General features: G+C 29.5%; 1 protein-coding gene across 3 annotated transcripts in view; it reads right to left on the bottom strand.

The window, feature by feature from the left end:
- The window catches only part of LOC121132502 (neural cell adhesion molecule 2), a 295,780-nt gene that overhangs the window by 48,872 nt on the left and 221,965 nt on the right, over nt 1-24,943 (bottom strand). For all 3 annotated transcript variants that reach the window (XM_040727918.2, XM_071894191.1, XM_071894192.1), the window contains 3 exons: nt 18,182-18,382; nt 6,085-6,390; nt 5,401-5,531 (listed from right to left, as the gene is read on the bottom strand). In XM_040727918.2, coding sequence (XP_040583852.1) covers nt 5,401-5,531; nt 6,085-6,390; nt 18,182-18,382 — 638 coding nt within the window. The remainder of the gene's footprint in view (nt 1-5,400; nt 5,532-6,084; nt 6,391-18,181; nt 18,383-24,943) is intronic.

Genomic DNA, 24,943 nt, shown 5'->3' with positions numbered 1-24,943 from the left:
TTTATTTTGTAAACAGTACTCCAGCAAGTAAATGTTCTAACGAATGGTCCATTAAAAACTAAACATATTGAATTTTGAAGTTCTTTTAACTATTAATGAAATCAACTTTACAGGTAATGATGACTTCTAGGTGGGGCTCAAGGCCTGGCACCCGCTGCAGATGTAGTCCTCTGTCATTGCGCCCCAGAGCTGGCAGACAGTGGCTTTGAGGGCCTCGGTGTTTGGATGATGGACACTGTAGGCCTTCCCTTCGAAAAGCATCTCAAAGGTGTAGTCAAAGAGTTTGGAAACAGGGTTGTAGGGTGACCAAAATTTTCAAAAAAGACCAAAAGAACTCAAAAAAGTCTTGCTACAGAGAAGATGGGGCTCTTTCATTGCTGATGTTAAAAGCGGCCTCTTCAACATCACATCATTCTTTCCACACATTTTTTTATTGGTCTCTTGACAGTTTGGTGTGAAATCCCGACATCTTTTACATGGGTCCTCATGGACTCATGGACCTCATTGGCCTGGGATGTTTTCTTTAACTCCTCCAGATCCAGTTTGACCATTTTGATAAAAGCTTTCATTTATCCAACGTTTTGGACTTGCTGACGGTCGTCCTGGAGACCCCTAATTGCTTGGAGTGCACGAATAAAGATTCGTCGATCCCTTTCAAGTGTCATTTTCTCGGCCTGTACATAAGCTAGTGAGCTCATATTTGTTTTATTTTGTAACTAATTGTTGTTTGTTTCATTTATCAAAATATGAATAAATTTAAACCACTCAACCTTGATTCAATTATGGAATTAGCATGTGTTCATATTTCTATGGACCATCCAGCATTGTAAGTGCCCCGGGACAGTATAAGATTGGAAAAACACATTTCTAATATCTTGTTTAAAAAAATAAAAGTCTAATATAAATCAAAAATGTATTTTTACTTTGTTATCAAAATATGTTATTTTTCTCGTCACTAATAAATTACAAAAAATATTTTTAGCCATTTTAACGGGTGTTACAATACATTTTACTTTGAGCAAATTTTAATATCCCTTTTTGTCATAGGTATTAATTATTATTCAATGTAAATGTGAATTTTGTTTTATTTTAAAGAGACATTGAAGAAGTTTTACGTAGAGTTATTGAAAATTTATTAATTTTATGTTATAAAAATATCAATTATGAGCTTTACAGATGGTGCTTCCCTTAACTATTTCCCAATTCATTACTTCAGTGAAAATGCTCTATAAGCAAAAAGTTTCTTCGTTCCTACTTTTGGAAATTATTTTTCATTACTTATTTTTGTTTGGAAATTAATTTATTTAATTTAGAGTTATATGTAAAAAAGTAATTTTCAATAAAGATTTACACAATAGATATGGATATTTGATTGTTAAAATTACTTATACGAAGGTAAATTAAAAAGTGTAGACCAAGAACAGCTGCAATAAGGGTTTGGTTACAATAATACTTTTTTGTCGAGCATCAAAAATATCATTAAATTTACATTTCAATTTTATAATATAATATAGATGATAGATGGATAGAGTGGGCTCTTGGTAAAGTTTAAATATCCCACTAAAATGATTTCCCTAAAATTGATCAACACATGACACTAGTTTGAGATATGTAATCTATCTTACTATGTTTTAAATTAATGTTTGATATTAAATTTATAACTAAATGTGTGACTTTGAGTTCTTATAATTTTGTAACTTCTTCCTACGTCAACCAAATCTTACTATGATAAAAAAAAAGCCAATGAACAAAACAATTGCTGACTTTGATTTGATATTTTGTGACACTTTTTGTATAACGACGCAACTATTTTAAGCTTTTGTATAGTATACACAAAACAGGCTAATTTTTTTAATCCTCTAAAAGATAACTATGTTGAAAAAATGATTCATGGCGAACAAATATGGCAGAATTCACGTTTTGAAGTATCAAGAATTATAACTAACATAACGTGATTTTTATGGAATCTAGAAAAGACAACTAATATGCAACTTACGATATATTTAAATTCTAAATTTAACTATTTTATGTTATCTGGGAAATACATTGTCAGTTTTTGACGATTATTGCCGTGTCGATAACATACCAAGCTGCAAGTTCAGACTCAAATTTGGATGAGAGGTGCAGCATTTTTCTTCTAGATGCTTCAAACTACAAAGCCTATAGTGTTGAGTTTGGGGTTGGTGGAAAGACATTTGGAGGTATGCTAGAAGTCAGTCATATTGTTGCAGCCGTTGTTTTAGTTATTTTTGGCTGTAAACACCTTTCAACACCATTACGATTCTTTATGGACTTTTCGATATTGAACATAGTCGGATGGATATCTCAACGTTCTCTAAAGTCGTCTCAGCACTGAGATTGAAGTGAAGGATATCGTATTCGAGCTCCATTTTTTGTTGTTTCTCCGAAAATGTTATATTTACAAAAAGAAGCTTAAATCAAAACTTGTTCATTTTTATTTCAGCTGTCACTTGGTTGCGTAAAATAATTTTACAATTACAAATAACGATGATTATATAGTATTTAAATGATACTTCAAGAGTTGGATGCCCACTCTGTGTATCCCACCCCCACCAAATATATATGAAGGGGGATTATGTACCCCCTTCCTTGAATTTCAGTAAAGAGTTTCTATAATAATAGTCAAAATGATTTCTGAGAAATATCTAGATGAAATTTTGGATTTTACTACTCGTAATTAATTATGAACTTCCAACTAACTGTATCGTGACATGAATTAATAAGCTTTAGTGTTGGATCAGTCTAAAAAATTAAAATGACTGTTGTACCACCAGTGTGGTCTTTAATAATTTTGGTAATCCTAGGACTAGTCCCTATCGGTCTTTTATGGTAAATACAGCTGCTAAAATAATGTTGTTACTAACTACATCATTTTAGCTTTTGAAAAAAGTTTAACTTTTTAATAAAATAAAGATAATATTATCATTATTAGATAAGCAAATGTTTCTTCTCACCACATATTCCAACGAAGGTCTATGCAGTCTTAAGACCGATCCAACTCTAATAATCATTATTTAGATTTACAAAATTTGAGAAAACTACGAAGAAATTGAATTGATTAGCAAACATTTCAATAAGTAATTTTGACAATCACATACAAGGTGAGGGCTCAAAACTTATAACCTTCTTCGAGGCCATCTAGCCTCACTTCTAACAGTCTGACAATTATAGGTGCCAATCAAAAGAGCTCAAAAAAGCTATAATTTGATTTTTGTTTTGTTTTTATGATATCAAAAATGTCCAAAAAACAAGTCAAAAAGACTGAGGGTGTGCAATATATTTTGCCTACAAGTCAATTTCAAACAAAAAGATATTCACAGTGGTTCCAAACAAGTTAAATGATCATTTATTGACTGAATCCAGAGGTCAGATCGAGGGAACCTTCAGGACCAAACCTCAAGTCAGGTCTCAACCTCAGTCCTCAGCGTCGTGGCGTCCGATGGTAGCAAGATACCTCCCTACTTCTTCAAGGGCAACAAGAATGTCAAGACGGACGTCTAATACAATGTCCTCATGTGACATGTCTTGCCATAGTTGAAGAGCATGTTCCCAAGGGACAACTATATGCTTACCCAAAACAGTGACGGGAACACAAGTTCACGTATATGTAGCATTTCTGTAGAAAAAAACATGGATGCCCATTTATATGGCAAGATTATTTTTTGTATAGAAATCCTAATTGATATCCATTTTATCATCAAATATTACTTAAAATTAATGACCATACTATAAGTTTTTCACATCGGCTTAAAATAAATTTAGAAAAAAAAACGTTAGGGGAGATTGGGTACACTTGCTTTTTTTGCTTGTTTATTTGCTTTATTGCTCCATGTTGGTTTGACTTAGACTCATCAAATTTCAATGCAATATACCTAAATATATATCATGGTGGTTTTATCTATGAAAAGATGGGGAGAGGGTATAACTATAGTTAAATAGTCAGTAGTTTTACCCACAAGTTTTATATAAATTTTATTGTCAAATGTTGCAAAGTTTCACCCAGTTTGTTGTGGTTGTAACAGTTAAAAATCACAAGTTTGAGTTAGAAATGTGACAAAATAATTTTTTTAGGATTTTAAATATGAGAAGTCATTAAATTCACTTTTTTTTTAAATTGAAAGCAGGATTACAGATAAAATTACAAATTGGTTTTGTTGAAGTATTGTAGTATAATTAAAAATCGTCGGATTATTGAAAAAGTGGCATAAGTAACACGAGTATGTTTTCTTATTTTATAGCTCTATCTGAGTTTATAAATAATACAAAACATTTTTTTTAAAGCTACATATTTATGACTGGTTTGTTTTTAGACTGATTTTAGCAGCATAAATTAACGTATCTGCTAGGATCTCCAAAATTTACAACGCAAAATTGAGGTAAGAGCAGCTGCGTCAATTTTGTACAAGCTCCATGTCACAAACCAAAAAATATATAAGTTGGTGCAAAATTAAGTAAATGTACCGACAATAGACCACCATAAAACTTAATGCGCAAAAACATCTAAGTGACTTTTCTCCAGAAATAATTAGCTTTTTTACTTTTTTTCCCGGGGACGTTATTCACTGACTATAGTCGAGTAGCACGTCTTATGGATATACAAAAAAAAAACTATTTATGAGCATATCTCAAATTGAAAGAGCTTCAGAAATCTACCAAGATTTTTTTCGTACATGCAAAACCAAAAAAAAATATATGGAGAATATTATTGTCGAAAAAATGATACTCGAAAACAAGTTTATTATATTAAATATGGTCAAAAAAGTTAAATAAAATTTCAGAAGAACTAAACTATTTAAATTTATGTCTAAAGCGAATAATTTTGCCCATTGGTATTTAAAAATTGACATTTGATGAATTAAAGAAAAAAAAAATTGCAAAATTATTAAAAAAATTACAGATATTTCGGTTAAACATCCATTTGTATGTGTCAAATTAAAATATAAATTTATTTTTTCTACAAATTTGACTTTTCGTTGTATCTGAAAAAAAAACAACAGCAATTTTCACCGATTTTTTAATTATTATTTTGGCCCATAACTTTATTGATTTAAAGAAAATAAATTATAATTTTTTTTTTATTCATTTGTTTTTTTTATTGGCCAATCACTTTTTAACTTAAATATCAACCCCCTATCTGGTCTCTTTTAGTTCCACTTTTTTTCTTTTTTTTGGGGGGATGGGTATATAAAGATTTAAAATAAAACTTTATTTGAACCCCTCCCTCGAAAATCGGCACCCCCATCTTATCCTGGCCCGGTTAAAAGAGGTCCTCATTCAATGATTTACCCTCCTATACCCAACGGTGTGGGTACCCATAAAGAAAACAAACAAACTCAAATATATATATAAACAGAATGACTCAAATAAATAATTTCTTACATTTAATCTCCACGTAATATTATAGAACTTTGGATTGGTTTTGACATGACACTCAAAATAGACATCATCTCCCTCTCGAATATTGTCAGGATCTAAACTTGGACCAAATGACACAATCGCTATTGGTACGTCTATAAAAATTAAGCAGTTTTTTTTAGACAGAGTGAAATAAGTTTTCGTATATGAAAATATATTATTAAATTTCAAAAATAAGCTATTTTATTGCAAAAAAATAATAAAAAAATACATAAAACTTCCTATTCAAATACAGTTTTTATTTTTATGGACAAATACACACTAACTTTTTGCCAAAATAAAAATAAAAATGTTGATGTTTCATTTTATTATATTTTTTTACAAATTTTAAATAACATTACAAGAGCAATCATATTGATTTATTTGCTTTAACTATTATAAATTTCTAGTGTAGATTAATTTTTAAACCTACTTTATTGCCATATTTTTTTCATTCCGAAATCAAATATGCACACTGCTTATAAACAAAAAAAAATTGGCACAAGTTATCATTTGCAATACGAAAATGATATAAACATACATTAATATGCAGTAGGCTCTTCATATATCTGTTTTCAAATATTATCTCTCGTTTAATTTTTTTTTACTTATCTTGTTTTCAAAACAGAGCTCTAATTATAAATGGTTTATGAGTATTATACTACTTACAGTGCACATTGAGTACATATGAGTCCTCTTTTGGATGATCAGGAAAATATTCATTTGTTGCTCTACATACAATAGTTTTTCCATTTTCAGAGGACTTGGGCAAGTATGAGATTTCAGAGTGGGATACAAGTGTATCCAGATTTTGTTCCACAGTCATTGCTTCATCAATGAGTTCTCTTCCACCAACAAACCAACGAAAAACTGGCATTGGACGAGATCCCGTGCTTACGCAGCGTAAGTGAGTTTCCTTTCCATTTGAAAGAGGGCGTCCCTTATTTTCTAAAATTCGGACATCCACTGGCGGAACTGAAATAATTATTTTTGATTTCATAAATAAAACAAACAATATATTGAATCAATATTTAAATGCGTAAAATGGAAATTTGAAATGATGCTTTTAAAAAAATACTGTAGAATTTTCACTTTTTTGTTGCATCAACATAAAACGATTCGGAAGAAAATTCAATAAAAATAGAAAATTCCAATTTATTATTTTGCTTCATATAAACATAAATACGGCCCAATATTTCATAGACATATATGTGTAAATTAGAGGCTTCTTTTTTTTTTGTGGGTGGAATGAGTTAATATATCCTATATTTTTAGCTATAGTTAACAACCTTCACTTCTTTCAGGGACTTTATATTGGACCTGAAATTACCCTTTCAATTAATATTTATTAGGTGGTGGGAATACTAATGTTTATTCCTTTTTGAAGCCATTTATTTTAAACTAACTACATTTTGATCACACGATAAATTGTTGTTAAAGTTTGTGTTTATACTACAAACACTTTTTAATAGTATTGGACTTCGACGGTTCAGTCGTTAATTATCGAGCGTCAAGTATTAAGGTTTCAAAGGAAGAAACTAACCATTTTTACTACCTGAAAGGGAAAAATGCATCATTTATGAAGTTGGTTGTGACTGGCCATGAATATTGGATCACTTACATCAATATCAATCTACAAAAATTGTGATCGAAAGCAACTTAGCGGCCCAGACCGTGGCCAAGACAGGATTGACTGCCAGGAAGGTGTTGCTATGTTTTTGATGGGATTTACAGGGATTAATCTTCTATGATCATCTTCCCTATGACCAATGCACTTGGGGTTACAAATATGGCCTCGATAAAGTTTTGTAAAAATTGGTTGTCCATGTTGGCTTGCCAATAAGGACAAGGGTTTTACTACAAAGTAGAAAGTAATTATGAAGTTACATTCTCTTTGGCAACAAGTTATCAAACGGAACAGAACATTCTTTGGTAAAATCGGATAATTGTAATACTTCTTAAAAAGTATTGCAATAAAATGAAAGATAAAAACTTACTTTTTTCCCCAAATTATTCTAAATTTATCATTAATTTATTGTGACAATAAATTTTTGCTTGTTAAAATCCAATTCACAGGTCCACTCAAAGATTTAGAAAAATAATTTGGGGACATAAATTGTGGATGATATGTCTAAGAATAAAAAAATTTACTATATTCCATTTTGAGAAAAATCCTCCCACCATGTTTTTGTGTTGTGTTGAGTATAATTATAACACTATTATCAAAAGATAGCATAAATATAAAATGACCCATGTTATTGATAGCACATTGGACGAATCCATTAAATTATGAGGCCAAGTTCTTTTTTATTTGTCATGTAAATACAAAATACATAATTGTTAATTAAATATCTACAAAGTGGCAAGGGCAACTCCTAGGTCAATTTTAAGTAATCTAAAGACAAAATTTCTCAAAAACTGTGTTGGGTACATGCAAAAGGATATATTAACGTTTGGCCAAAGTCATCAAAGCCAAGGTTGATCATCATATCAAATGCTTTTATCAAAACTAAAAAGCAGAAAAGGAGACAGACATAAATATTGATGAAAAATATATTTCAAGGTAAGAGGGTTTTTTGTAGTTACTATCTAAATATTTTATATACTATATTATAAGTCTATCCTAATTATTTTTTCATTTTTGAGGAAAGAACATATTAAATGTATAAACTACGTAAGTGTAACGCCAAATGCGTGAATGACAGAGAGTAATTGGGGATCGATATTGGAGTAACTTTTTCCTATAATATTGCAAGATAGGGTGTGAAGGCAGTGTTTATTTCCAAACTTTTTTAATGAAACGTCATAAAATCTAAGCTGTTCGTTCATCTTCAAAACATTCTCCAAATTATCACATTGACTTCATTAATTTCTGTAATTTATTTTATTTTATTATTTTCATCTATAAACATAATACTTTCAAAAAGATGCTTAATTTATTTGAAGAGCTCTATGTTCGTCTTTTTTTTTTTCATGTTTAGGAATTGGAATTTTGTAAGATAAATTTTACAGTTTTATTCACCGCTCATTCTACAAATGTCCTATTTCTACTTTTTTTTTGTTTTTTATTGGTTGAGGTTTTGTAAATGAGTGAACATATTTCAGGTACATGATTTTGTATTATTTTTTCAGGCAAGTCATCTTTTTCCTTAGAGTCTCTTCGATTATGAGAATGGGAAAACATTATATTTAACTTTGTCTATTTTCTTTTTCATTTATACATGTACAAAATTTCATAGTAAACTTTTTTAATCGACTCATATCATTTTGCTAATTTCAAATTACTAGGGCATTGGGGATAATGGATTTCGTTTATCTATGGAAATTTCTAAATTTATAAGTGATAAAAAAGTTATGGGAATACGATGACAAAGAGAAAAAAACTTTTGAATGAATTTTGGTATTGTTAAAACACTAATAATTGTAGTCAAAAATAATTTGATCTACCAGTAATTAAACAAAATAATTCAAAAATTAACGTCGTCACCTTGAAATTTGAAATTTTGTTGGGAGGAGAGCATCTTAGCCTATACAACATTTTATTTGATCACTTTCAGTGAGAGAAAGGAAATGAACATAAGCCCCCAACCCTTTATCAAGCAAGGATATAAGCAGAAATTGGTGTGATGTCCATCCTTATTTCTTCTCCGAGTCTAACAAGGAATTTTGCATACATAAGTCTTCTTAGGACTGTCAGTCCTTAGAAATGGTTCTTAACTTCATATCACTAAAACTTGTCCTGAAAATGTCGATGGTTTATTAAGCTAAATCAGATTTATAAAATATGAAATACTTGCATTGCACATATTTTGCAAAATAGATTTCTTTTTTGATTATTATACAATATTATAGGAACATATTATTTTTACTTAGTTACATAATTTATTCTATCATATAACGAAATAATTTAGAAAATGAAAACACCCTCAATGACGTCACAAGAAATCGATTACACCTTTTTTTAGGGCTGGAAATAGAAAATTCCTATTCCTCCAATAAGTTCTCCCATTATCGAGAATAAATTTGATAAGTTCTATTATTTTGTTTAATGAGTTTTCCAATATTGTTCAACTTTTTTGAAACAAAACATTGAATCCGTACTGTTCTCCCGACCTCTGGAACACTTAGAGGGTCTATTATAATATTTTTGTAAACTCTCTCTCTGTAACTGCATTGCTTCCACTAAATTGCGATTGCCTCATTGGTTCATCTTATTATGATGAAGCGGAGGAATATGGGATCTCAAATTCTTGTCATAAACTAATTGATTTGGAGTATACTCACACTGACGTGGTGAATTACAATATTCTTGTAATCTGTCACAAAATTCATCGGAGTTGATTGTTTGAGTGTTGCACTTATCAAGTAAACTCGGTATAATTTTCACAATTGCTTCTGCTATACCATTGCTCTGAGGATAATATGGGCTAGAAGGTGACGAAATAATTCCATTTTTTTGTAGAAATTCTTAAAGATTTCTTACATGTATAAACACTACCCTGATGCAATCCTAAATTCTTGGGATATCCAAAATCCCTGAACGACCTAGAAAACGTTTCAATAATTTGATCAGTAATAGTATCCTTTTCATACTTCTTTATTATTGTATAACCAGATAGAGCATCGACACACACAAGGTAAGACTTCCTATTTAATGAAAATAAATATGTCCACATTGATTAAAAAAATTGAAGGAGTTATATCTGTTAATAATTCTTCTTTGCATTGATCTGCTCTTTGAATTGTACATGAATCACATTTCTCAATGATCGTTTCGATTTCATTATTAATTTCAGGCCAGTAAACGGAGTCTTGTTCATGTCTCTTTGTCATAGTGATTTCCTGATGTGCTTAATGAAGTTTTAGCATTACATGCTTTTGCAATGACAATATGTATTCCGTCAGAACTAGTCCATCGTCGACTGTTAAATCATTCCACATAGTCTTGAATAACTTCAAAAATGTATATGAAAAAACATTTTTTTGACTAAGACCGCTTGCAACAAATCTTACTAGAATTTGATTGTCTTGATTAAGCTTACCTGTTTTTCTTATTTCGTCAATAATAGGATCTAGAAATCCAATATTCCTAATATTTGTTACTACTACAGTGACTCTGGATATGACTAAACGTATTAAATCTTTCACTCTATCCTTGATGTCTTCTTCTTCTGGATCTTAAACAGGTGCACTAGATAAAGCAGCAGCAACTAATTAATATTTTCCTTTCTTCCACGTAACATAAAAATTTTAATGTTGGAGATCCAATCTTTGGGACTTTCGTTTTTTCGATCTGATATAGAGAATATTTATCATTTATTCTTGGAATTGAATAATAATTAGTGACGACTTCAAACTATGGTAATCCACTCAAGTAAATGTGACACTTTTTAATTGCCCAATTAATTGAAAGAGATTCCAACTCTACCATTGCCTACCGTGATTCTGCATCTTTAACAAATCTTGAACCACATTCAACTTATCTCAATCCTTCTTCATGTTTTTGTAGTAGATCGAATCCAAGATCTTTCAATCTGAGTGCATTCGTTTGGAGGTGTGTTTCATTCTTCCGATCGAAAATGTCGAGGACAGGGGTATTCGTCAATATGTCATTTACTTCTTCCATAGCTTTGGTATGTATATTGTCCCATAAAAATAGATTCTTTAATTTCATCAAATGTCTTAATGGTTCTGTTGTTTTGCTAAATTTTAATGAAAAGCCTGCAAGTTGGTTTACTAAACCAATAAATGAACTAAGCTCTCTTCCATTTGTAGGTGTAGGGAGTTCATGGATCGCCTTAAATTTCTATCAAATCCGGTGCTACCCCTTATTTATCATTTCTATAGCCAACAAAATTGATATCCTCTCGTGAGCATTAAAATTTATTCTTGCTCAGCGTAAGACCGTATACTGTAGATCTTAATAATAATTTAAGTAGATTTTCAACATGAGATTTAAAATTTTTACCATGCACAACAACGCCATCAACAACTTTATGAGCATCATAAATTCCTTCTGAAGCCTGATTGAGTCCAAAATTACATGCATCTCCAGTAGAAAATGAAACCCATTGGTGATCGCTTAAAATAAAAAAATACCATTTGGTGTTATAAATGTAGTTAGTTTCTGACTTCTCTAATGGAGAGGCATTTGCCAATATCCATTTACTACATCAAATTTGGTATAGGATCTTGATTTCGGGTTAATTTCCGAAACAAACACTTTAGGTGTCTTCATAAGGTAGACTAATCTCTTTACTTGAGAACTTCATGTAGTAAGATCTATTGTTAACTGTATTTTTCCATGTTTTGGTACAACAACAATTGGAAGACGTCCATTTTCTTTATTACATCTTTCTTCACCATGTCTTCTAGCGTTTTTTTAACTTGATCTCTGTAGAAAAATGGAATTTGTCTTGATCCATGAAGATCCATCTAAAAGATCTATTTTTGTCAGAGGGAATTTCACTATCTTATGTTGTTCATCACAGCTAAATACATCTGAAAATTTAGCAATCAAGTCTTGTAAAAGATCCCTTTTGCCTTTTTCTGATAAAATCAATTCAAAAGCTTTATTATAATTAATACTTGCTTTCAATAACGATTGACTAACCCATTTTTCCTTTAATGTCGAAGCAACTCTGGGTGTATAATTTCTAATCCCATACAAACATGCTGTGATAAAAACATATCATCCTGATCAATATTCTTGGCAAAATAGACGATCGCTTTATGTTGGTAATTACCGAGTCTAAATATTAGTTTAACACTATCAATAACCTGCAATCTTGATCCATTCACTCCGACAACCTTTGTCCCAGTAGATGGATGACATAGTTTCTTAAATTGTAAATATAAATCTTTGTAATCCCTTAAGCCTGCAATAGAAGCCATTGCATTACTATCACATATAGAAATTTTACTCCAGATATATATTCTCCATTTATAATCAAAATATCAATTGGAATTTTGATATTCTGTTGACACCCAAGAACTAAATTGATGAGTAATACTAAACTTATGTTCTTGGACTGGCATATTTTTGCATGATGACTTTTCCTTCTACACATTCGGCATTGCATTTCTTAAACAGGACATGGTCTTCCGTATTGATTTGCTTCAAATCCACATTGTCTACGTATTAATTATCTCTTTCTCCTCCATGGTTTTTCTTGACTCTTACTTATTCTTCTGACAAATCCACTTTTATCATTATCAGCCATTGAAATTCCATTAATACCCTCTAATACAAAATCCTTTAAGCTTTAATTTTATTACTTTTTACTGTTTCAACTGTTCTGCACAAGGTAATAGTCCCTTTCAAATTAATTTGTTTATTGTTTTCTAAAAAGTTTCTGGCGAATATCATCATCCCTGACTCCACATGTGACTTAAGTGGCTAACCCATCTTCTGATTGCATTCAATAAATTTCTGTCTCTTCCGGTAACATCTATAATTCACAATAAAATTCATCAAAATCCTCCAAATTGGCTTGTTTTCTTCTGTCTCACATATATCTGGATGCCACAAATTGTTTTTTTATCTTTTAGATATTTATCCACATTTTGAATTACTTCCTTCAATGTTTTTGTAGTATTAGCTTGAATTTCAACCAAGTGGCGTACTTTGATAAGGAATCTAGGTAAGAAACACGTCCATAATATTGCAATCTGCTCTTCCCTGGTATTTTTCTCCAAATGAGTCAAATTCACATAATTATTCCAGGTCTCAATCCATTTCATGAAGTCTGCGTGTTTTATAATTTCTTCGATTTGGTTATGTAACTTTGTCTGAATATTTATATGTCTTACACTCTTAACTGAAGGGTACGTTGAATGGTGATAACGTCTGTCCTAATACATATTTACTTGAGATTTAATTTCGACGAGCCCTTCTCCCATTGTTATTATATTATTTTCCTCTTTCATATTCTCTTTCGAGGATTCTTCCAAAAGACTAAAAACTTCTTCTGTTTTTCATTATATATAATAATTACATTTTTTATACCTATTAAAGTACGATTGATTTTATGAGGGAACGAATTTTCTTCCTATAATATTTTTATTTTTATTTTAGATTGCGACTCAAATGATCTTTTCAGGGCCCATCGGGATCTTCTCACAATGGATTCACTTCAGTGGCCATCTTATCGCATTCTTAGGAATCCATGGGCCTGTCCTCTTTAAGGTTCTTCTAAAACTACCCACTACGCCAAATTATAATCTTTAAGAGTAAGACTTATGTAACTTGCTCAATCGTGGTCTATATTAGAACTGTAGACTTTATTATTTATGTACACGATCATCTTGTATGGCATATATAATATAGATACGCATATTAACAATACAATATCTACAAGCATAAACTATATCAATATATGACAATATTAAACAACAAAATATTATTTTCATAAAAACCTATGTTTTAATATATATTAAGCAATTTATTTTCCTTTTTTTTAAAGAAATAACAAAAAACATTTATCCATTTTTTTATAACTATGCTTCAACCATTTCATTGTTTTTGTTATTATGCTAACTGTGGCGTCAGTGAAAAAGATCTTTACTTCATAAGATATGTATTTGGCATGTGTAACTTAATATATCTTAATATATTCTAAATCGCAAAATGAAACATAAATTTTATTTAGATAATTGTGATATCAAATGAGATAAGTTATGTATGTATAGTAATGTATTCATACTGATTGAAAATAAAAAGACCAAAATCTCATCGGGGGAGGCAAAGCTTATTTATCAATTATCCCTTTGCTAATATAATGTAAAATTTTTGTAGACATGTAGGGGAATCCCTCGCTGGAATAATAAATAAGGCTTGTCATGGGAACCAATCTTACCAACGATGTAACTATTCAAGTATGGGGTGCGGCTCAACCAGTTATGCGGACTAATGATCCTGTCTTTAATGACGACTCAACAGTAGATATTATTAGGAAAAATCTGAGTCAGAAGTTTTTCTTTAGGAAATTAAAGGACCCATATATTTTGGAAGAACATGATATTAGCAACGTAATTTAACCTATACACGATATTCACTCCTCAGATCTATTCAAGTTTCCTCTTGAGAGGACTTCAGGTCTCTATATTATGCCATGTCCATGGCATTTGAAAATAACTTGCCTAATTTTGATAGTGAGACGGATATACTATGGGATTTATATAGAAGTCGATAGATTCTATTTATTAAATTAAATAATAAATTATATTTTTTCTCGAGGCCTCGTAAGGACTGTGATAAGGTATTCAATGACACAGTTTATCCGCTTGTAGATTGCCAATCTTTAACCATTCTAAAGCAATTTGTAAAATTAAATGTAAAAAGTTTGATGGGTGGAGATGAAAAGTTTCCGAAAGCGATTTTACTGTTTGGACTTTCACGAAGGAAAAAAGGGGCTTCATCCGTAACCAATTCAATTGACTTTTCTCTACTAAACTCAAAAGAAGCTCTTATTGCGCACAGGATGACATCATATGAACAGATTGGTGTGGAAGAAATGAGGGGTATAATTTTAGCTGCATCTGCAAGATATGGGGCCTTATTGCTGAAATTTCCAAATATAGGAAGGGATACATGGTCGACAACATCAGAAGTGATCAAGTTTATTCCATCTGGAATCTTTACCGTTGTAGTACTTTAAATAAATTAAATTATAAAAAAAATACGACAGCAATTCATATGGAAGAAATGTTAATCACTTTTTATTATCAATTAATTTTCATTTTATGTGATGGATATTGGGAAAATCTCACAGATTGACGAACAAACATGATATCATTATTATACATATAATGATAATTAATAAATATTACTAACTAAATATATATTTTTCTGGAAAAGAAAACTAATTAATTTATCTTCTATGACATAAATAACATATGAACAATACCTATTTATCTTACTATTATTTTATATTGAAATTTAATTGTCTTTCGGAAAATGTCTGTTTAACTAATTGTCATCTTGACAAATATTTTTTCAGGCCATTGTCCTATGGTAAAAATTGCCGTAGAACCTTTTTTAGGAAAATACAATTATATTTATAACGCAGTATTTTGGATCCGAGAATAAGACCAGTCTTATTTCCAAAACAAAGTGCCCATACTAGTTACTATTATTTTAATTGTGAATATTTTACTCCTCCTAGAATAAATTAAGATAGAATCAAACCTGGTCAAATAGCCAAAGATTCTAAGAGTCTTACCGCTATAAGCGGCCAAATACAGTTTTTATACTTAGAACTGTTTGAAAAACTGATTTAAACAGTTACTTGCATTCAGTGGTCGTCAGTCAGTTTATTTTGCCCGACCGCTTAATAAAAGTTTGACTATAATTTTTTTAAAAAAGCTTATGTTTACAAATATATTTATATAAGTTTTACTTGTGAAATTTACAAAAACAATAGTTTTGCCGTCAACTAGAAAGTACTTAGGTATTTTTAAGGAAAAATTTAAAAATTATATAATTTCTTTATTTTCTTTGAAGGTAATTTACTCTTGGAAGCAAAAAAAAAAACAAAAAAAAACAATAGTATAATAAATAAATTATAAGTAGATATACAAAAAGAAAATAAGGTTTTTGTTCAATCTTCCCTCTTATTTTTTTTTTTTTTGTTTACAAATAATAGTCTCTTATTTTAAAAAATTTAAGCCTTTTTCAAAATATTTTCCATTACAAAAAAGTAAAAACTGTTATTAATAATAAAACAAAGAATGTTTAATGTTATATAATATTTGTTAATAATATGTATCGAAGGCATACAAATTATTGGTTCCACAAATAATGGTCTATCCAATTAATATAAAGGGCTGTTCGTTTAAACTTCTGTATATTTTATACAATTTAGATGGTAAAACAGACAATGCGTTTTCGATGAAAGGGGGAGGGGATGCGGGAAATTCGACCAAAAATTCGGAAAACATGTCAAGCAGGATGGTGAAGACTCACTGATGATGATTTTGCTGGAGATTTGTGACCAGGAAGCGTCCAAAATTGTCCAAAATCCTGCTTTGTTGTGGAAAATTTATAAAAAATTAAGAAGAAACCAGGCCAAAAGATATAATTTTATTCGGGTTCTTCTATGTATATTGTAACATTATTTTGAATATGATGGTTTTTTTAGTTTGAAGACCCTTTATTTTGATTATTTCTTAGTATTAAAAATTTGTGCTGTGCTAAGCATTTTCTTGATGTTAATATTTGCTAGGAATAAATGCTCTATTCATTTATGTCCCGATAAGATATAAATAGACATTTGTATAAATTATTTTGACTGTCGTTTTATATAATATTTCATGTCCTGATTGAAAAAAGTTTAAAAAACACTGCATTAAGGTCCTATGTTTTTAAGGAAGTAGGTAATTGCCTTGGTTTTTGCATTATCAAATAATTTTTATGTGTGTATTCATATAATAATAACCTTTGTAAACTTTTGGCCTTAAATTATACATATAAATGCTTAATTTTTTTTAAGCATTTTAGGTTTTATAAATATATGCCTCATTTCGTTTTTTATAAAGTAATGATAATGCAGTTTATATTAAAGGTTTTACCTGACTTTCAATTTTGATAATTTATCAAAATAAGGTGGACAAAAATACATTCATATTTCTTACTTTAGAAAGCCTACTTCAGACATAGTACACAGTATCCACTATACAGACATTTTTGTCCGTTAAAATTTGTCTAACTAAAAAAAAACTATTATTTGTATGATTGTATAAAAAATTAAATGTTGATTTCCTTATTAATTCATATGAAATTTTATGATCTCTCATGTGCATTGAAATCAGACAATTTAGCGCACAAGAGACATTGCAAGTTTGAAATTATTGATTGAGAGATCTGAAAAGGATTTATAATGGCATAAAATCATATTTTTCATTAATAGGCAACAGAAAATATTTTGGTTTTAAAAAAAGCACCCCAAAAACGTAATGTCTTTATATTCATTGATTGTCTAATAAAAAACAAAAGACTAAATTGAGCACGTCGTTACTTTTATTGTATCACACAATTGTTCCTCCAAATAAAGGGAAAAAAATCCTAAAAATCATTGGGTTGTTAGCCAATTTTTCCTCATTGTTGAATTATTATTTAAGTAAGGTATGAATTTGCTCACAGCATCTTAACAAGAGCTCATTTTAATTGAACCAATTAGCATTCAAATAATAATTCTACAATGGGGAAAAATTACCATAAATATTGTTAAAATGTTTTAATCCATTTAAATGTAGCTCATAGTCACCTAATATTTATCACATTTTGAACTGTATTCTACCTGATACAATATAACATATAAGAAATTGTTTGTTAGCCAATTTTGAACTCTGAAAATCAGTCATATACTAATAAATTATTCATTAAGGTTCAAAGACATACTAGTTTCGATTTTTTTTGATAAATATTACTAAATGATTACTTCAATTATTCGTACTTTGAGCATTTGCTTAATAAAAATTTTATAATAATTATTTAAATTTTAGTACTAGGATCAATTTATTAAGAAAATACTTATTACCATAGTTTGGTATAATATATACTTACAACCTAACCCCAAATATTAGGAAAATGTACTAATATAGTATCAAATTTTAATGACACATAACACAGTAACAAAAAACAAACCTTACTTGACAAAATAGAATCCATCATTAAATTACATTAAGTTTCTTCATTAAATTACATTAAGTTTCTTCATTAAGCAAGATTTCTTCTACATTGTAAGCTACATTTGTCAAAACTTACATGTTATATCGAGCCTAAGTGATGTAGATACTGGAACGCTCCTATTATTATTTACTGCTTGACATGTGAACACAGTATTCAGATCCTCTTTTGAAACGACATCCAATTTTAATGTGTTGGTGGTATGGCCTGAATTAACTTCAAAACTTTCGTCGATTAATTCATTTTCTCTCCACCAAGTTACTTTCGGAGTTGGATTTCCTAAGTATTACAAAAGAAAAATCATTTGATTATATTGAAACCAATTTAGATTAATTTCATTTTGCAATTTTATTATACATGTAAGGTAAATCTGGACCTAAAATATATTATATCTTCCTATCTTAGGAAAATTGCAATTTAATGGTTAAAAAAAGTTTGCCTTAAAAGAAATAACAGCTGGAGTCTTATATTATTGTTACTTTAAAAAAGTTAATGTCGAGCCTCAAAATAAAGATAATGCATACAAAGGAGTATTTAGTTCTAAATATATATTTCAGCAACTTTATTGATTTTTTCCACAATTTAACGGAGGGGAGAAATCAATAAAAGATTGTGAAAATGATATATAAAATCAATTATTTACTTAATTAGGTTTTCTTTCATCTGTTTCCTCTTTTATACAATATAAGTAATAATCATAGCAATTTAAAATTTTCAACATACTGATATATTTCTGGTTCGAAAAAAAAAAATTAAACTCGATTCTTTTTCATATGGGTTATTGAAATTTCTGAGATTGTTCATAACTTTATAACATAATTTTACCTTTTTCAAAAATTTTGATTTTTATAATTGTTTTTACGCCAAAAAAATATACTTTCCTAACAATACTAATATTTTAGTAATCTGTAATGATATAGTCAAAAAATACACTATTAATATATGGATCATCCATGGAATATTCAATTATTGCATGATCCTCATCCAAAGTACTGTTAATCCCTCATCTCATTTTTGGATGCAACTTGTACAAGTTGTAACTTGTACACAATATTTATAAGTAATAGGGGATGTAAAAAGTTCTGACCTTTTTTTCACTGAATTTTGACAATAAAATTAACAAAATTAGGGTTATGTGATTTATGGTTTTAAACAATTTTTTTGGCTAATCTTCAGTTCATGGCCAATGAAATAAGTTATCAAATGTTTGTCCAAATCTACGATTTCAATTATTCAAGCAATATTTTCTATGTCCATATTACCAGAACGGAGTCGTTGGAACCACCAATAAGCCGTTGCATTTGTTACTGTATTTTCACCTTGGTGATAATTGTACTGAAGAATTTATAATTTCTATTTTTTACTTCGATTCTAGAACGCTGTATTACACAACTTGCTTCAGAAAACAAAATACTGTAAAATAACTTTGTCAAAGGGTACCCTCAACCGTTAAGCATACTTCAAGCTTTTTCTGATGCAATGTGTTAATTGTGAGAGATAACTAAAAAAAATAGATCTAGGGAAAAACGCTCAGAACTTTTTACTTAACCTAACATATGTATTGTTTGAGTGTACTTACTGCTGATGGTGTTGATTGTCTGCATAATCATATTGAAATTTAAAATATAGCAAACAATAGGGATATATGTTTAAATTTATAAAGCATTTCTAAATAATAATTAATAGTTAAATAATGTGTTGTGTTGGTCATTTTTCAGGACTATTATACAGTCCAAATCCACTTGTCAGTCTTTCTAAAGGATGCTATTGATCTCTTCTGACGCTGTTAAGGGTGGTTTTTTTAAATTTTCCGTTGCATAATAGAATAAATTATATAACCAAATTCAAATATAATATGTTTGTTTAATCTTGTATTTACTGAAAACATGAATAGTTTTTGCGAGACATGCGTAATGCTTTAAAAACATAGGTATATCATATCTAGCTTATTATACCTTCGACATTTGTATGAAAGATTCAAAGGATCGGTACCAGTAAATAAGGACCGATGCAACACTATTTAAAACAACACCCAAAGAGGGATTGATTTTATATATTAAAAATGTACAGCGTATAATTTTTCAAGCAACACTATACGCTCGCCAATGGTTATGTTTGTATAATATATTGCAAATTACCAAAGATAACAAAAGAGCTTGTATATAAGCCATCGATATTCTTATGAAAAATTCTAAGGACCTATCTCAAGGGCTGACAGTTTTCTAGACTACTCCCAAGGACCCATATTACGGGTATTAACACTGGATTGGAGCGATTAAATAAGGACCTGACATAAAAATAATCATACATTTATTATTATTTATATATGTTATCACAATTAGACAATAGATTTGGAACTGGTTTTAAAATAGAAAAATAAGAAAATTCTTTAAAAATTTATAAATTTAATACATAAATATTCATCTGAAACAATTTTTTTCATTCAATTTGGCAATGATAGCACAATAAACTTTTTTCCCTATTTTGTCAGCTTCTTTTTATTTTCTTAACTATAAAAAGAAAAAAAAAACTTTTTTAAGTAGTATCTTGTGTTCATCTTAAGACAAAAACTGTGAATAATATTCCAATAATGCTTATCATACATAGTTATATGTACATATGTTCTCTTTGAGGAGATTTAAACTCTTTTAATCTAACCTTATTAATGATACAAAAACAATATAACATTATGAAAAATAATACTATCCAACAAAATCATCATTTTTTGAATGCACAAGAACATATGCTGAATTTAATAGAGTTTGATGCTTTGATTCCAAATATGGCCTTATTTTTTTCTCTCAATGCCTCTTGGACTTCAGAAATAGGGATTTTTATTATTTTTGGCCATTTTTAAGGTTAAAAGCTGGTGTAAGCCCTTGTTGTTGAAGATAGGGATAAGTTATGTTGATATTGTAAGACCGAAAGTTAAATAATTATAAAACTTACAAGTTCCGTTAAAGAACAGATTTAACTCGTATATCAAACTCTAATTCTATATCATTTTAACTCTGGGTTGGAAGCTAAATTATAATTTCAACTTTAACTAAAGGAAAGAAGTTAACTATTTATAACAGCATCAGAGTCCTTCATAATTGAATATCAATTATATATTATTGAAGTGCCAATTATAAATATTAGAAAAATAACAAAATTTGATGTATTTTTGGAAGGTGATACATTTGATCAATCATAGATTTTGAGTAAATATAACTCTATTGACGTAATATTGTTTTCCTTTATCTCCCCAATCGATTAATCGATCATTCTTCAAATCTATGCTTTATTAACTTACAATTCTTAGTGCACAATTTGTATTTATATTTTTTTTTATGTTTCTATAATTTGGCAGATGGAGTTGCACTTATTTAGTTATTTTATACTTGGTGGTCCATTAAAGTCTGAACACTTATTAATTTAATAATTATGAAATTAGAGTGATTGAAATTCATTTATATTTCGATATATTAAAGAATAAGCAATTAGTTACACATCATATTAAACTTCAGCTCTCTAGCTTACGTACAAATCGAGAAAATGACAATTAACTTGATCGAGGAATTTCCATTCACGCACTTCATGCAGTTGAGTGAATTCAAGACCACTATCTACCCTGACAGCAAGTCTGAAACGATGGAGAGGAGGAATGGCACGGTCTAAATGGCCTAATTGGATCCGGAAAAGATAAAGAAAACAACCCAGGCAATTTCCTCAAGTTTATGAGGGCCCATGCAAGAGATTTCGGGGTTTCACGCCACACTGTCCGAAGCGCTATCAAATTTGTGTTGGAAAAAACCTTGTGAGGGCGGAGAGACCACTTTTGACACCAGCAATGCAAGAATTCCGTCTTTTCCGTTACAATACTCTTTTGAACTCTTTTTTGACATTTTTGGAACCCTACAGCCCTGATGCCAACACCCTTTACGTCATCTTTTGGGAGCTTGTCGAAAGGAAGGACTGCAGTGTACGTCATCCCAAGACCGAGGCCCTTAATACTACTGTCAGCTAGAACTGGGACGCTATGACAGAGGACTATGTTCCGAGCGGGTGCCTGGACTTCCACTGCCTCTTAATAGTCATCATTATAACTAAAGTTGGCTTGATTAATGATTAGGAGCGCTCAGACATACATTTATTTAAAGTCTTCTGTATGTTGAAATTCTATAGTTAATTAATAATTTATATGTATCTTGCTCAAATTTAAAATTCAAAGTTTTCAGATTTTAATTACCCATTCAGTAGTAATACATTTAATAAATATGATCTAGGAATATTCAATAAAGTATATTTTCTTCTCTAGGAACAACTGCTACAAAAATCTACGCAGATTCAGTTCAAGAAAATAATTTCCCCTAAGTGCGTAGTCTTTTGAGATACGTCATTCTATTATTTTATTTTTAGTAGGTAATTCTTTAAAAATATGTATATGAAACAATAAGTAATGATTCCTTTATTTAAAAATTCTACAAAAATAATTATTCACATTAAAATTTGGAATAAAACAATGTAAGGAATACCAATTCTTCCTGAAGTTCGTAGTTTTCCATTCAAAAAATGTTCAACAAAATATTTTTAGATCCTATTTGACTTTGATACAAGAAAAAAAGCACTCATTTGGGAACATGAAAAATGCCGTCTTTATTCCAGACATATAGAGTTATAGGTAAATCAATTGTATATCTTGTCGCCTTTATGTATTTATTTATCTATAGTTTGACATCACTCCAGGATATTCAACTTTATAAAATAGTTATAATATAACTTTATAAACTAGAAAATTGATATATAATTTCATAAAAAATAGCTAAATTAAATTAAGTGTTTATCATATTTTTGATTACATAATAAAATTAGTATATTTACGTGCATGCAAAGTACTCTTATTTAGTATGATTTATAGTTAATGGCAATAATGAAATACACCACAATATTAATTTGATATGGTATTTTCCTTCAAATGAAGAGGCTAAATTGGCATTCTTACGTTAATACAAGTATAATATTGTTGAACAGATATTAAATTACGTACCATCTATTTTGTGTTGGCATAAAAATAATCTTGGACCAAAATCCAGTAAAGAAGAATATCCCAATATTTTTTTTACAAATATTTTTCTTTCAAGTTTGAAAAAGTTATAGTCTTGGTCTTTAAATTTATAAGATGATTTAAACTAGCCATAAATATTTACTATAGATTAAAACCTTTATTTGAGTCAATAGACTAATATTGAACCCAATATGTCCTTTTAAATAAAGTCAATTTTGGTCACTTTATATACAATTTGCAGCGCCTCTAAAGGGTTAGTATAAATTGTTTATTGATAGAAATTGCCGATCATTTGTCAAAGAATAAAAATGTAATCCACAATTATTATTTAAAAGAATAATTAGAGCTTGTTATTGTGTTAACAGGCCAGATATGTTTTTGTTTCCCTTGAATATATATCTTACATATCAATGACATAATTATTAAAAAATAGTCTTTTATTATAAAGATGTAGTAACTTATAGAGTAAATGAAAATTTAAAAATGTTATCTGTTAGTTTTATAATAATTAAACACGGTTAATATTTAGATTTTGATTAAATAAATAATTAATTTTGTCAAATGATTCATTCATGTATTCGTCACATGTAGAAAGACAAATTAAAAACACAAATAAATTGTTGAATAATATTTACTTATAATTACAAATGAGTGCATTACAAAAATATTATTTTTTAATTAAATTACTTTTTTATGTTCTAAAATTGTATTCAATCTATCATTTGAAATCATTTAGCTCATTGATTTATGTACAAAACGATGGATGAGTATTGGAAGGAAATCAAAAAATTGATATGACGGGCAAAATATGCAATGGCTACAGTGGAAAATTCTTAGAAATATCAATATCTTATATGAAGCAATCACTAAAAAAAAGAGGGTATAGAAAAAAAACTTAAATAAAGACTCTTCACAAATATCTTCCACAACTGGATCAATTATTTTGTCTTCTTTTTCTGATTGACTCCTTCTTTGCAATCCGTATCACTTCGTCTCAATGGTCAATGGTCAACTTCATCTTCAAGATTTTCATAAACTTCTGGAGATGACACAGGTACCTTTGAAAAAGCGTCGGGATATCGTGATCCTTTCCTTTTCTCCATTCTCCCCTAAATTGATACATGGACAATTTAAGTTTATACTGGATCAATCTTGCATTTTCAACAATATCTATAGTGTAACTATTGAAAAAAGGATAAGGGGTTTATGATCTGTTACAAGGTTAAATATAGGTAATCCATCCAAAAATGTATAGCCTTCTTAATTGCACTCATAATTCCCAAGCACTCAAATTTGTGCATACCTTGTCTCATCATTAGACAAAAATCCAGAACACCATTGTAATAAATTCCATCCCTCTATATGCTTTTGACGTAAAGCATATCCTAAATCCTCGATTTTTTATGCATTTGTCTCAACAGGAATTTCGAAATTTGGATCGAAGGGTGCTAATAGTAATATAGGTGGTGAAGTCAACATTTCTTTCAATTCATCCCTGGATAAGATATGGTTAATAATCCAATAAACATCACTTTTTGACGATAATATTTTTCTGATGGGTCCTGCTACTTACATATCGTTGAGAAAAAAGTACTAAGTTGATAGACTAATCCCAAAAAATTTGATATTTTTGGGGTCAGGAAATTTGCAGACAATTTTTTTTTTTAAATTTGTATACTTTTTGCTCAGCAAATATAAATTTATCAGGAATCAAAGGATTTTTTTTTCTCTTGGTATTTTTACAAACTTCTTCTGACTTTACAAACTTGATATTCTAAATCTCTTGATACTGG

The sequence above is a fragment of the Lepeophtheirus salmonis genome, chromosome 2, assembly GCF_016086655.4.
Source record: "Lepeophtheirus salmonis chromosome 2, UVic_Lsal_1.4, whole genome shotgun sequence".
Taxonomy (NCBI): Eukaryota; Metazoa; Arthropoda; class Copepoda; order Siphonostomatoida; family Caligidae; genus Lepeophtheirus; species Lepeophtheirus salmonis.
Note: the sequence above shows the minus strand (reverse complement) of the source record. Positions and strands in the feature narration are given on the sequence as shown.